Consider the following 14,551-nt stretch of genomic DNA (forward strand, 5'->3'; position numbering starts at 1 on the left):
TGAACAATGCCGTTTTTAACAAAAATTTAAGCATTTTACCCCAAGTTTTACCTCCATGAGGAATCCTATGATTGGAGTTGTGGGTTTGGTACATGGTGGTTGTGTCAACTCCGTCACTTGCCTAGCCATCAACTCCAATTTCGATACTATAGTTACAGGGTCAGATGAAGGTTTAATCGTTTTATGGCAGGCCCAGATGCTACGCAGAATAGACTCAGACGGGTTGAAAGATTTTGCAATAAAAATTTTTCCCACATCAATATCTGTTACATCTAGATTTCCAGCAACAACACCAATTTTGGATGTTTGTTTCGTTGCAAGTCCATTACCAAACACCCATTTGGGGATTAGAGAAAATTTGGCATCACTTCATGGCGACAATTCAATTTGCATTTGGTCCATGATCGATGCCAGATGCATTGCCCGCGTTAACTCCACCTTCAAACTTGACAGGCTTGCAGTTTTGGCCGATCGAAGGTTTTTAGCAGCCTTTGGCCAAGGAATTCACATTCTGGACACTTGGAACTTGGAGATCATTGCAAATCTACATACTGTACAACCAATACTGGATCTCGCCTGCACACAACATCCCCAACTACACAGCGTAACAGCATGGCCGAAACAAAAGCAGTTAATTTGTGCCATTACAAATGGCGAATTAAATTGTTGGGACGTTACAGATTCGTGCAAAACAAAGCATTCACCATTATCCAAGACGGAATACACCTTGAATTGTGAATTATCAGACACACAAGCGCAGTTGAATGATTACAACAATACTATAAACAAAGTGAAGATACCACTAATCTCAGTCAGTATAAATAACAAAACAGGTAAAATTGGGTTAAAAAATCAAATTTGTGTATCAACAAATCTGATTTTCGCGATTTCGGGACCCCGAATAACCGTCTGGATCACGTCAAACAGCAACAACGAATTGTATCCGCTCATGGATTTTCTGAATCCAGATATAAATAACAATTCTAATTTCACCAGTAATTCAAATTGGCTCTACATACAGCTGATTGATTTATCAAAATTGCAAAACTTGAGTGGTAATGATGATATGTATTGTAACTTTATGGAGACTTACAAAACAGCACTAGTGGCATGTAACGACCAAAATAAGGTGTATTGCTACATATTACCAGAGCACACAAGCATTTATGACGAATATACGCGCTTTCATTCCCTGGTAAAGGCTACCTATGTTGGAGAGTTCACCAAGAATGTTTACAACCCAACAACAGTCCCAATATTTATAACTAGAGGATTTATAACAAATTGTATTGTTAAAAACGACGGATATGAGAATTGTTGTCTGAATTTCACCGCTATTTTAGCAAATTCACAAGGCATATTCGTACAGCATTTTATAAAGATTGTTGACGGCATAAATGATATGGACTATGGGCTGGAAATGGTATATTCAATGGAAAACATCCTACCAAAACCACCCAGCTCTGTAATTAAATTATCGGCAATGGCGACATTTAAGGTCAATAACTCATCGTACATCGCATACTGTCTTGCAAATGGAAGCGTCTGTTGCATTGGGAGAAATGGGATAATAAAACTCCAATCACCGAAGACACTGCTAGATTTTGTCACTACAAATAATAAAATAACACTACGACATCGAATACTCTACCACTTTCATACAAAATGCACATCAAATGACTTAAATCCCGTCAGCAACGGCTCTACAGCATATGTAAAACACATACTATCAGTGAATGATCACCTCATTCTAACTGATAGTTACACGACTTGTGTCTACAAATTTTCGGATGAAATTTATCCAGTCTTTCTAACCTCGGGATGGCATGCACATAAAATAGCATCTGTTCACCCTGTAATTGTACCCATGGGCTCGCTTATACGCCAGTCATTGGATCATTTTGCCACGGTTGATTTTAGCGGCAGGATTATAATTTGGTACCTATTATCATCAAACACTTGCCTAACGTACTATGGAGAATTACCTTCCAGCCATTATATGCTGGAAAGGGCTGGAGTTAGAAATATACACAAGATTGTGTTGGATGAAGCCAGATCATTGGCAATAATAATTACCCTTAAGCGAGTTCTAATTTGGTCACTCGAAACAAAAAGTTTGATTTCAAACGAGTCAAAATGGAAGTACATAACATTTTTCCGATCCAAAAACAAGTCTGGATCAACTTCCAACGTTACAGATCCCTTTACATCATTAGTACCGCAGATTAAAAGGGTTGTATATGGGAGCAACATAAATATTGATGGCAGTAATTACCGCGGGAGTAGCAAAAACGGATTTAAATTTAGCGTACCGCGTTACCACAATGTGTTATTTTGCAAAGATTTATTCAAGGACGAATCTCTTAATAGTGGCGGTGGTATTACCTGTGCGAATTTACAGCTAAAAGGACGGGGAAATAGATTGACCCGACTGTCAATAATTGCTTCCACTATAACCAGTCAAATGGCTTGGTTGGTATCGTTGGAAACCTTTCCTGTAAAATTTTTGCCCTGTACGCTCGGTGGATTTTGGATCACAATGCACTTAACTCTTTCAATTGCCCAGCGTTACAAAGAAAAATGCGAGCAACGCAGAATTTTGGAGACTCCTGATATCAGACTATCTATTTACAGCGTCAGATCTAGTCATTTATGCAACTTATTGGATCTATCTCATACCCCTTATAATTTGTATAAGACCACAAAAGAGTACTTTGGCAAATTATATAATACCGTACAATTAGGACCTGATATCGATCGTATTTGGTTGCTGGGCCATTATGTTTTAATCGGTTCTCTACCTGGACAGACTATTGACTTGATAATCATGGGAAGGAAGGCAGAGCATCTCCTCCGTAAATTATTTTCAAGCTTCAATGACACCTTGAGTGTCCATGCAATGGCGCTTCTATTGGGAATAATAATGACTACTCGATTTTACATCCAAAAATTGAAGGTTTTATCCTACCCCCCGTCGATTTACGTCATTGACAAATGGACATACAATTATCTATTGACTCACAAAATCCAAGACAAATTACTGGTATCCGATATGGAGAAAATGGAGATAATAACAATCACGGAAGAGGATGCAGAAAATTTGAAGAAATTGCCGAGAACCGACTCATTTAGAAGCAAAAAAACAATTTCAACTGGAGCTCTGCATGCGGGATTGACACCACAAGTAAGTTTCTTGTGATTTAGTTCCCAATAACAGACCTTGCCTGTATGCTACTATCTATTCTTGTATATGAAAAGCCCGTTATTGCATCTAATACATTTGCATACATAGACAACCCCGCTACTACATTTGGGTCTCCATGCGATACCGGTAATAGTAATAGGGTATTTTTAGGCGAAGAGATTTTCATTATCGCTGTACGATTGTTGGGATGCAAGATATTTTGTTACACAGAATGCTTTAACCGCCTACCACCTACAATTCCCCCATTCAATGGGTTTGTGAAGATTAATCATATGGAATTATTTACACGCCTACTAACCTGCCTGTTCCCGCTATTACCATTTGGTTCCTGCGGTGGATTAGCTGGCAATATTGTGAATAATGTGATGTTAGGATACCCTCACACGATAATTGGCATCAAGAATGAGTTCAAACGCATTATAACGGCGTCTGCAATACATTCCCCCGACACGCTGTCAAATTCATTGCATTTTGCCCAGCTCAGCAGTCATTTTGTTGCCGAAATCATCCACCACCTTCTGGCACATGATCTGATACGGCCTGAAACTCTGCATTTATACGCCTACTATATAGTTACTACATTGACTACTGGAAAGGAAATTAAGAAATTTTTGTTTGGTTTTCCCATGATATCTCTGCACGGTGATGTCATTGCCTTCGGGTACACCAACGGTAATATCCACCTTTACAACACTTGCAATGGCCAATTAATAAAGGAACTTTTTGCCCATGACTCTGCAGTAGCATGTTTGGTGCTGGATTCATCTGGTGAGAACATAGCGGCTTACCAACATCAGGAACCGGCCCTGCACGTGTGGAAGGTGTCAAGTTACAACTTTTTCAAAAGTTTCACCGCCTCAACAAGCATGCACCGGAAGTTGGAGCTGAAGAGATTGCAGGGTGACTTTAATGAAGGGCTGGAGGGAGTGAAGATACAGTTTAAGTCCAAGGATGAGTGGTTTTTGCACAGAGAGGATGGACGGGCCTATATTGTAAGGGGGTGATGGATAGGTTATTACATGAAAAGCAAGTTTACCGATGAGTTTTGTTTTGTATATTATATATATCGTATATACATATATTGGTATGGGTTGACCCATAGATAAATTTTATCGCTTAACGATTTGGTCACGTTATTAGTTTAGTTGTGAATTAACAACATATCCTCAATTATTATCGACTAGTAGTTATTTATCACTCTTTATAATATATATATATATATATATCAGTTTCAACAAAAATTGACACAATGCAGAGTTAACTGCAGTACGACGTGTTATACATTGTCAATTATGATCGTCAATTAACGATTTGATCCTGCTGAGTACCCTTGCCTGTTCAATCGCATCCCCCATCTCAATCTCCAGCTTCTTTGATATCTCATGCAATTCATTAAGCCCAATAATCCCTTCCACATCCTCAGACGCCCTAATTGGGACAATACCAAGAGATTCATCCACCGCCTGGTACCACGTTTTGGAAAACACAAGATCTTCAAATTTACCGGCGGGATTCATGCTAGTAAAATCGGCAGAACATGCTGGATCAATTGGCATATTCTTGAATTTGGACACTGATTTTAGCACAAGTGACCCACACACACTCCAAAACTGCTGCAGAGTGTTCATGATGGCCATCTGATGCTGCAATCCCGTAAACAGCAAATGACCAAAATCCTGTGCTGTCAATTCTTCTGACTTACTATCCATTTCACTGTCATAGTTAACCTGTATACGTCCCTCTCCGTCCATTTGTATGTGTGGCACTGAGCAAGTGTGATTGCCCTGGTCGCCCTCCATTCGCGACTCAACTAGCAGTTCCGTAGGCTTGGCCGTTGAAGTAAACTTGCGATTTAAGTGCATGTTACGATCTAAATTCGATAGTTGCTGGACCAATTCGTTTATAAGCCCGGTGAACCAGCGATTTGCAAATGAAACTGCCAGTTTCTGACTTGATGTGTATTCACTGGCAACATTGTGCCCAGATGCATGTTTATTTTGCTTAAAATTATGCTCCAATATGTTTGTCAAGGAAGATATAAAGGCAGAAGCCACATTATCTACGAGTTTCTGCGATTCTGGAGGGAGAGACGCGTATAGCTCGGGGGCATTGCCTGCCATTATATTATAGGCACACACACCCCATGCTGCTAGGTATATTCAAGCAGCCATTGGCCACCTAACCTCAAATTCTATCAAACTATACACTGCCATTATAGCTCTTACATACTGTAAAATACTGAAAGCATTTTACACTGTTAACACATATATCCCTGTTACTCGCTACCTGGACAAACGACACGCACAAGTCACTCACACAGTACACTACACAAACAATACATTAGGTTGATAGTTCCTATTGATCATCTCCATATTAGGTTGATAGCTCCCTCTTTATCCTCACCACGTACGTGTCGTCCCTCTTCTCCTTCTTAACCTTACAGCCATTTTCCTGCTCAAACTTGACCTTTACAGCCTCCTCCTCCTCTCCCTCCTCTAAGTCACTTAAAAACATTTGATCGTACTCCTCTTCCGCCAGGACATGCACTATGGGCGGTTCCTCGTAGCTCAGTGGCTCCTCGTCTAATGTCAAAAGCAGCGTTGTCAGATCCTTCAAAGACTCCCTAACCGAAGCTTCGGGGGTGGATGTAGCGCCAGAAGCTTCAGTTCCAGATCCCTCAGCGGCAGCCTTTTCCTGCAGCCCTAAACCCCTAAAACTCTTGGCCCTGTTGACTATGGCCCAGAAGGCAGCCCTCACCGATTCATCCGCAGCCAGCACATGCCTCAGCACTGGAATCATCGTACCCAACTTGCCAATACACTTTGGCTCCTTGCACAACTCAACAAGCACAAACGAAAAGAGGTACATTCCCGCATCTTTACACTGGGCCAGCCGCTCACAAATCTTACCCACAAGCACTATTTGCTGCTTGTCCTTGTTCACAAAGCTGATGAACATGCGCAAGATCGTTGCATTCACCGCCAACGACATGTTGCGCCTGTTCATTGCCAAAATAGCCGCCATTTCTGGAAATATATTGTAAATTACATTCGGATTCTTTTTGTGAATCTCGATAAAGAACATCTTGGCGCATGCTGAGACAGAATACGTTCGGTCCAGCGTCAAAAATGACATGTACTCCAATAACTTCCCTTTGGGTTTGATCATATCGTTCATTATCAAATGGGTGAAAACCATAGTAGCCGTTTCCCGAACAACATCGTTCCTATCTCGCAACAAAAAGAAAACCCTCCGATTAAATGGCTCCATCAGGTTGGGAAATCGACAAAGTAAATCACCGTAACACACCAAAAGAGTTTTACGTATCAAGGTCTTGTTGTCTGTATTGGCCTTATTATCCAACAAAACATCCAACAAATGGCTAACCACGTCCTTGTTTCCTATACACTCAGTACACATGCTCTTAGATATAACCGCCAACTTTGACAGAACAACAATAGCACAACTTCTTAGTGTTTCGTCAAGTCCCTGGCACTTTATTACAGCAAACAATAACTTCTTCAGGTTACCACCGATCAGGTTGGTAGATGTAACTCCGTTCTCGATTAACTTCTCAATCTCGTCGAGCTCACACTCCCCCTTTGAAGCCGTGCCCATCCCCTCTTTATCATCAGCCTTCTGCTCCTGCTGCGTTCGGGCGTGTTTGAGCTTTGACAACAAACCTTCCAATGCAACGATTGTACATAGGGCCACATGGCCACTTATAAACAACAGATGCGAGACCATACTGCATGTTATAGCACCAGTGCTGGTCACCATCTTCCCAATCATAATCTTAATTATATCGCTGCAAACATCTTCGGGGTGGTCATAGTGGGTGAATACCAGGTCAATAACAGCCTGGACGCAGGGGTAGAAGTAGCGATCTGGCGTACCAAACTTCTCCAGAATGAGCTCAAGAGCCGTATAACAAAGGGCCACAACGCCCTCTCCGCAGCAATAACGAATCATCAAACATAACTCGTTGAAGATTACGTAGTCTGGGTCTGGCCGGCGTAAGTGGTCTATTAACATACGTCGCAATGTGGCACAACGATGGGCGTCAAGCTTGAAATTATACTCTGAAGCCGTTCCTTTAAGCATGGCTGCAGAGGAAAAAATTATTCGGCATAAACCTAGCGACTCTCTGGCGTGTTGGGCCGTTTTATTATGTGCAACACCTGCGGTAGCAATGTTCAACAGCACGTTCACGACTCCATCAATCATCTCAGCCACCGGAAGGTCTGATCTCGCAAGTGCAGATCTAAACAAAAGGTCAAGGGATGCCGCGCAAGAGTTGTTTGAGACGGCCACTAGTTTCAGCAACGAAATAGCAGCCCCTTCGGGGGTGTTGGAAAAGTAAATGCGTGAGAATTCCGCAGTAACAACGTCATGAACGTTTTGGTTATTTGTCCAAACCAGTTCCCAGGCCTTGGGTATCAAATCGCTTGCCATTCGAAAGCCCAGTAAATGTACAGTACCCAAGAACCTAATCGCTGCTTTCTGGTCCGATTCTGTTGTGGACTTTAGGTATTCTACCGCCGCTGAAAGAGAAGCACGGACTAAATACACAGAGTAAGCCTTAAGTGAAACAGTAAGACTTTCGTCAGATTCCATATTTAGCTGTGGCACTTCTTCGTCTAGAGATACCACAGCCATCTCGCTGGATAGCAAATCATTGACTGTAGACATATCCAGCTTATTCTCCTTAACGTCGGCCAAAAGTACTGCTATGAGTGACATTGCCCTTTGTCTAACCATAGAACCCCTATCCATTAATCTTTTAAGAGCAATTTGAGCGACTTTCGTATAGTAATTCAGGGGAAGTGCTTCATTCTCAACAATCTCCTGTATTCCGCGCAAAATGTGCACCCTTCCGTACATGTAAGAATCAAATACCCTACACGCTAATGTCTGGAACAATTCGTCCCTGGTACGGGATATCAGCCTCCTAAAGGCAGGGGGGGTAGAGTCGTTTGTTTTAATTTGCAATAGAGTGGTTATAACATCCCCTACTGACTTTCTCAAATTGTAACAGGGCACGTCAAACAGATCTTTCATAGCATTTATATTTATTAAGAGATTGACAGGGGACGCTTTGGCAAGTTTTTCAAAAAATGCGCCAATGTTTCCAAACTCCGCTTGGACTGATGCCGTATTGAGGGCTGCCGCCTGTAAGGCGGCATTTTCCCTTGTGGCAATGAGGAGATCCGCTACAATTTGCCCGCTTGTCCCAGTTGTAACTTTGATTGAATTATCCGTCCTTTTAATTTGATTACCGTGTTCATTGGACCATTCCTTATCAGAACTCCCCGCTTCAACGGCGTCTGATCCCACTGTCTCTGACTCCTTCTCAACCTGTTCTGTTTCATTGGTGACTTGACACTCTTCAATTTTTGAATCTGCAAACATTGCTACCAGATTAACTCCTTCGGGCTTCTTCATCTCCTCAATTATCAGAGATACCCAGTCCAAATGGCTAACAGAATCCTCCTCTTCATTTGTTGGGAGGCGGGTTCCTGTTATGCATTGATCTATCACAGATTTAATGGCCCCGGGAATTAGCCCTCCCATCAATATCCCCTTTGTGTTACATTGCAACAACCCAGAAATTAGTAGCCTAGCAAAATTTTCAGACAGATGGCCTGAACCGCCAAGCTTGACGTGGTACCCCGCCATCAGGGTCCCCTTTGCCAACTCGACCAAGCCCTTTGCAATACTATCCAAGCCAAGTATTTTATCCTTCTTGGTTACATTACCCTTCCTTGCCTTGGTAACCTTAACCTGTTCATCTTCCCCTGGTTTCTTAGCCTTCAGCGTAGCACATGTCAACATTGTCACTGCCTCTACAATTGATCTGACAGTTTTGCCTATGTCTATCAAACTGGCCAGTCCATCGGGGCCACTAGCCCCTCCAGTAGTATACTTGTTGTCTGTGTAAAGAATCCTGCTATTCAATGCCTCTATAGAGGGATATTTAGATACATTTTGACAGTTGTCATCTATCCACTTGCCCGTCTCTATCGTCAATATGGATACGTGCTTACAGGCTTGGGTGAATAGGTGGGCTATACAATCTTGTTGCTCCGCGCTGGCATTCCCAAAGGCGCGAGCTAGATTGAACCAATGGCAGAACCCATCATTGGTCAATAAATTCAAGATTTCATTGATTGTTCCGTTGACCATGAGGCGTACCTCACCGATTGAGATGTCAAAATCAGGACCGGACCAGCAAGTGGCATCAGGAGCGTCACTGGCGTTTAGATTATCAGAAGGACGCAACAAGTAATCTAATTCAAGCGTGGGAGGGATTGCGAAGTTTATCAGCGCCATGGCACATATGATATATGTGATTGCGATTAGTAAATTATTGTAATTTTAGTGTATATAGTGCCTGATTTGTGTGCGATTTTTGAAAAAATTTATCTTCTAGAGTGATTAATTGCTCATTTACAAATGAGCTACATCTGTGTAATAATATAGACTTACCCCCTAAAGCGTCAGGAAATGACAATTTTTTCCTCACAAAATCATAAAATCGCCAACATTACGCCAATAATTAGTAACAATCACACTATCTAATGCTTAAAATTTATCTAACTATACATTCAATATCTGAAATCATACATTATGCGCACAAATTATTTTTAATATTACAAATGGACATGTGTTTGCCAATTATTTTAATTCATATTAGAATGGACATTCATGTTATGTAGTGATTCAATCAGTTGTTTCTGATATTTCTACGGATAATTGCTTATTAGCTTTGATTAATAATGTGTTTGAAAACATAAAAATCTAATCATTTCAAACTATCCTTGTTTTAATCTTTAGATTATTTTAGTACCATTGACCCTTAGCTATACCCTATCTAATATTCCTTAGGGGATCATACGGGTATTCACACAGAAAAGGCCCTAAATGTGGTCATAAAGACTTGAGGCAAAGGGTTAGCGCAATTCCCCAATCCCTTAGTGAGTTATCATCGTGTGATAATTCACACATATTTACGCTAATTTAAAAGTCAAATTATATGTTGAAAAGTGGTATAATCGCATCTGTATGCAACTATCAATTTAACGGAATCTACTGCGTCTAGTAATTAAAACTCATAAAACGAAAGGTTACCTCAAAAATCCACTCTAATAAATACAAACACACAGACAAATAATTCTAAACCAACTTTCATCAGCGAGGGATTGCAATTTGTAGCGATTAAAAAATTTGAGAAATAATGATATTTTGTGACGCACATCCATAATCTAAACGTAGTATTTTATTTAGTAATCAATACCAAAGAATTTATTAAACAACTAATAAATAAATATGCCAAATGAAAATGTACGTTCGGAAACAATTTAAACATATAATTTTATAAACAAAATATCACAAATATTGACTAATACTCGCCTGGGTATTTAATTACAATTAAAGTCCCACATTATTTAATAAATCTGTATATTTAGCTACATTAAGAATTAATAATAAAGTCTATGTTATTTCAATATGCGATATATGCTACATCCAAAAATAAATCTAGCAATTCTATGCTGCTACCTTTAGTACTATTACCATGAGATGCTGGCATTATATAGCTAACAATAAACAACAATATTATGGCCATTATTGTTATCTTGAGCCCATATAACCACATTGGCATATTTTAATACCACACTTTGGACATTTACTAACACCGAGCAGTCTCTTATCTTCCCTAGTCTGACCCAGTTCTGCGTCATGCTCGAGGATGAATTTAGGTTGGGTTTTAGCATAGGCACGCATGAATAGCCCAGTATGATAAACGTCATCGGGTACATCAGCCCCCTCTTCCATCTTCCTACGCTTGAATTCTTCTGCAAATTTCTGCTGCCTATTACGCAAGGTCTCAACAATGTCCTCTTCATCTTCCGGAATTCTTGAATTCTCAATCTCCCTCTCGGTAGGGGGTTTCTTAGGTACATGCTGCTGAGCCAACATGTTGACCTGTTTGACCCGTTTGACACCACCCATAAGTGTTTCCTCAAATTGGGGTGGCAGTTGATCGGCAGGATAAGCTTCCATGCCGCCAGTAAGCACCAAATTCTGAGCTTCTTCAACCTTCTTCTTCTGCATTTCACGTTGGCGCGTTTTGTGGGCCATGGCTGCATAGTCACAATCATTATCACCGCATCTAACCCAAACCCTTCCATCGTGACATGCCACAAATAGTTGGTTTGTGTCTCTACCCCAAGCCACTCTAGAAGGAATTCCATCCAAATCTAACGTACCTAATTTGTTCAAATTATCAGAGGCAAAGAAACCAATACCAGATTTTACATTTTGATTCTTCTCAGTCCCAGAATTACTAGCATTTTTTGTACCATATAACTTCCTACCCGCCGTAACTACAAAATGAGTGAAATCAGGTGAAACAGCTATACAACATTTGAAACTTGGTTCGGGAAACTCAATAGAAGCTATTGAGTTTTTAAGGACTCGAATATCCCATAGAGAAATCATGTCATCTTCCCCCCTAGTCACCACTTTCATAGCATCTACCGTGGCCAATTCAATTATACCTCCAACATGGGCCTTATCTCGGTTAATACTTGGTGCATTGGTCCTACTATCCCATTTTAGCAGAGTGCCAGTGCCAGATCCAGCCATCAAATAGTCGTTAGAAAAGCGACTAACTCCCACATAAGATAAACAAGTAATTAGATCCCGCGCTCCTCTTGTAGATTTCTGCGCGTGAACTTTAATGGAAGGCATAGACATTTCAACGCCGCTTGTGTGAGTAGTAAGATCCCAAATTCGCACGGTACCATCGATAGAGGAACTGGCAAACATTGTTTGTTTACCGGTATTAGATTGTAGATCGGTTACCCGAGCCACGTGACCATTAACTTGCCTAGGGTCCCTAATGTACATATCTCCCTTAATGGAATTCACCAATACATCTCCCACATCAACTGAAATGAAGCTGACTATACTGCCGAATCCAGCAGCCAAGATATTATCATCACTTGAGAATGCCAAACATTCAACCGATTGTTCTAAATGGCAACTCCAAACTGACCCACAACCTCCACATTGCCACCTGTTAAAGTCATAAAGCTTGACTATTCCATTGGTGTAGCCCAAAGCCAATTTCTTACCATCACTGGAAGTTACTAGACTGTGGATTGGGCCATTACCCTCATCTAGTAACACATATTTACCGTTAAAAACTTCATTAAAATATTCACTAGAAATTGGACTCATGATAGCGAGTTTGGTGACGTAAGACCATACTGGCATCCCCATTTAGGTCAGATATGTCATAGTACACACTATAATTGATTATTTTATCGATCATGTAATTTTAAAGCTTCAAACTTTGAATTATATAAATTTTGTTAACATATTACTAAGTTAAATTGGATCACATTGTACAATTGGAGTAGGCTATTAACTAGTCCAATTATTACGGCAAAACCCCTATTTAACCACATTTACACGTGATAAATCAATTTATATTATATATAACAGCAAAAATGCCAAAATCTAGCAATTTACTAGTACTTCAGGGCCTAAGAATCTCTCTACCTGTTCTAAAATCCTGTGCCCATGACTTACTGGAACAGGCATTTCGAGACGAATACACCAACAAATGCATAACAGATGAAGAATTTACTGACAATCTCATAATATCAACATTTCCAAAGCTTACTATTAACGATACACAGGGGAATTTGTCCATTGGTGAGAGATTTGAAATGATTCTTAAGCTATTAAACAAAGGGGATACAGATTGTAAAAACGTTTCAATAACGGTAAGTACATATATGATTTATTACCTATCCCTAAACAATATTTTTGCTGCAAAGAATAATTGTATATGCGAGGAGCATCTTCATTAACATTGTTCCTTGCATATGCTATCTCACTGCGTAACAATAAAAGTTTCTTCCAGGACCTGTTATGTAATATTCTAAAGCATACCGCAAATGCATGCAACTAGAACTGTTAAAGGATACGAGTACATGTCAGTGTAAATATATAAAAAAATCAACGCTGTGACACTAACATGTCATAGACGAAAAATTTTCACTAATAATAATATGATTCACCACAATCATTTCTATTTCACTGATAATTTGTTCAATATGATAGGATCAGTTGTGATGGTTGATGGTTCGTTCAGCTACAATTAGTACAATCGCCGTGCATATGGCCAAACTGTTATATATATATATGTATTTTCTAAAAATAAATTACTATAACTAAAATTATCTAGGTGGACTTAGCCGTAGATAACTACTCATATCGCCTCTACGAATCGGAAAAGGGCCTCAAAATACAAGGACATGGTGCACACATATTCTCAGTAAACCACACAATAACATATACTGGCCAATACACTATGCACTGTACCATTAAGGCAAACGCTGATAATAGGGCTATATTCATTAAGAAGGTATACAAATTTACGGCAATAGCACCTTTTATGGTGACTAGTCATTACCATTTATACAATAATATCACATTTGTGCAAGCATGTATAACTAATTGTTCAGAAAGATCACTTACGCTTCTAGATGCTAAACTGAATTGCATCGGATCAAATTGGAAAATTATTACTCCCAAAGTAGATACATATTTACACTATTTTAAACCAATGGATACGTATAATTTGATTATCCAACTACACGAAATTAATCACCAAGATGCGCTAAACACTATATACTCTCTATATAATCCACAAGATAGTACAAATATAACACCATTGCAAAGTAACAAATCCAGCTCTTCCAGCACATCAGATTCCACTGATGGATTTACAGAACCAAATTCAACTATCCTTTTATCTCTAAATTGGATATCTGAATGTAGTGGACAATGTAAATTTACAGTACCTCTCGAGATACAGGTAGTAAAATTCAATAAATTAGAATAAATCGCAAGGGATATCATTTCGTGTGATTAAGATACCACAGAATCTAAACGTTCCAGCCTATTTTGATGTTAAATTTGAGATTCGCAATGATGGCGTTGAAAATATGCACTGTAAGATACTGTTAGGCAATTTGTCTCTAGACGAAACAGTGGAGGCGCCCATTGAAGCTGGGTTCACAATTACCCAAACATACACCCTTCATATTGAACAAACTGGTAATTAGCAATTGAAATAGGGATGATAAGCTTAGATTCCATTAGATTGTTGACGTGGACAAATTCGCCCAAAACAATGAAGGAATATCCCTTGTTGGACCCCCCATCGGTAGTTTGTCTATAAATTATCTACATTAACTATTTATACTAATTATCAACACATTCATTATATATGGTAATAAGGGCATGTGTAAAAAATTTAGTTGCAAA

General features: G+C 39.7%; 5 protein-coding genes across 5 annotated transcripts; 2 read left to right on the top strand and 3 right to left on the bottom strand.

The window, feature by feature from the left end:
• Window positions 1-55: 55 nt before the first annotated feature.
• On the top strand, window positions 56-4,209 carry BMR1_01G00240 (conserved Plasmodium membrane protein, unknown function; the record flags this gene model as incomplete). The annotated part of the gene is made up of 2 exons (XM_012791677.1): window positions 56-3,184; window positions 3,205-4,209. 2 exons carry the CDS (start codon window positions 56-58, stop codon window positions 4,207-4,209), a joined length of 4,134 nt encoding a protein of 1,377 aa, XP_012647131.1.
• A 282-nt stretch (window positions 4,210-4,491) lies between these two features.
• Window positions 4,492-5,325, bottom strand: BMR1_01G00245 (hypothetical protein; the record flags this gene model as incomplete). Its single annotated transcript, XM_012791678.1, has 1 exon — window positions 4,492-5,325. One exon carries the CDS (start codon window positions 5,323-5,325, stop codon window positions 4,492-4,494), a length of 834 nt encoding a protein of 277 aa, XP_012647132.1.
• Window positions 5,326-5,578: 253 nt separating this feature from the next.
• BMR1_01G00250 (condensin complex subunit 1) lies at window positions 5,579-9,538 on the bottom strand (the record flags this gene model as incomplete). Its single annotated transcript, XM_012791679.1, has 1 exon — window positions 5,579-9,538. One exon carries the CDS (start codon window positions 9,536-9,538, stop codon window positions 5,579-5,581), a length of 3,960 nt encoding a protein of 1,319 aa, XP_012647133.1.
• BMR1_01G00255 (Gastrulation defective protein 1) lies at window positions 10,838-12,451 on the bottom strand (the record flags this gene model as incomplete). Its single annotated transcript, XM_012791680.2, has 1 exon — window positions 10,838-12,451. The coding sequence occupies one exon, from the start codon at window positions 12,449-12,451 to the stop codon at window positions 10,838-10,840; it is 1,614 nt and encodes a 537-aa protein (XP_012647134.2).
• On the top strand, window positions 12,724-14,465 carry BMR1_01G00256 (conserved protein, unknown function; the record flags this gene model as incomplete). Its single annotated transcript, XM_021482935.1, has 4 exons — window positions 12,724-13,002; window positions 13,467-14,099; window positions 14,122-14,341; window positions 14,362-14,465. 4 exons carry the CDS (start codon window positions 12,724-12,726, stop codon window positions 14,463-14,465), a joined length of 1,236 nt encoding a protein of 411 aa, XP_021337261.1.
• Window positions 14,466-14,551: the final 86 nt, after the last annotated feature.

The sequence above is a fragment of the Babesia microti genome, chromosome I (assembly GCF_000691945.2).
Source record: "Babesia microti strain RI chromosome I, complete genome".
NCBI lineage: Eukaryota > Apicomplexa > Aconoidasida > Piroplasmida > Babesiidae > Babesia > Babesia microti.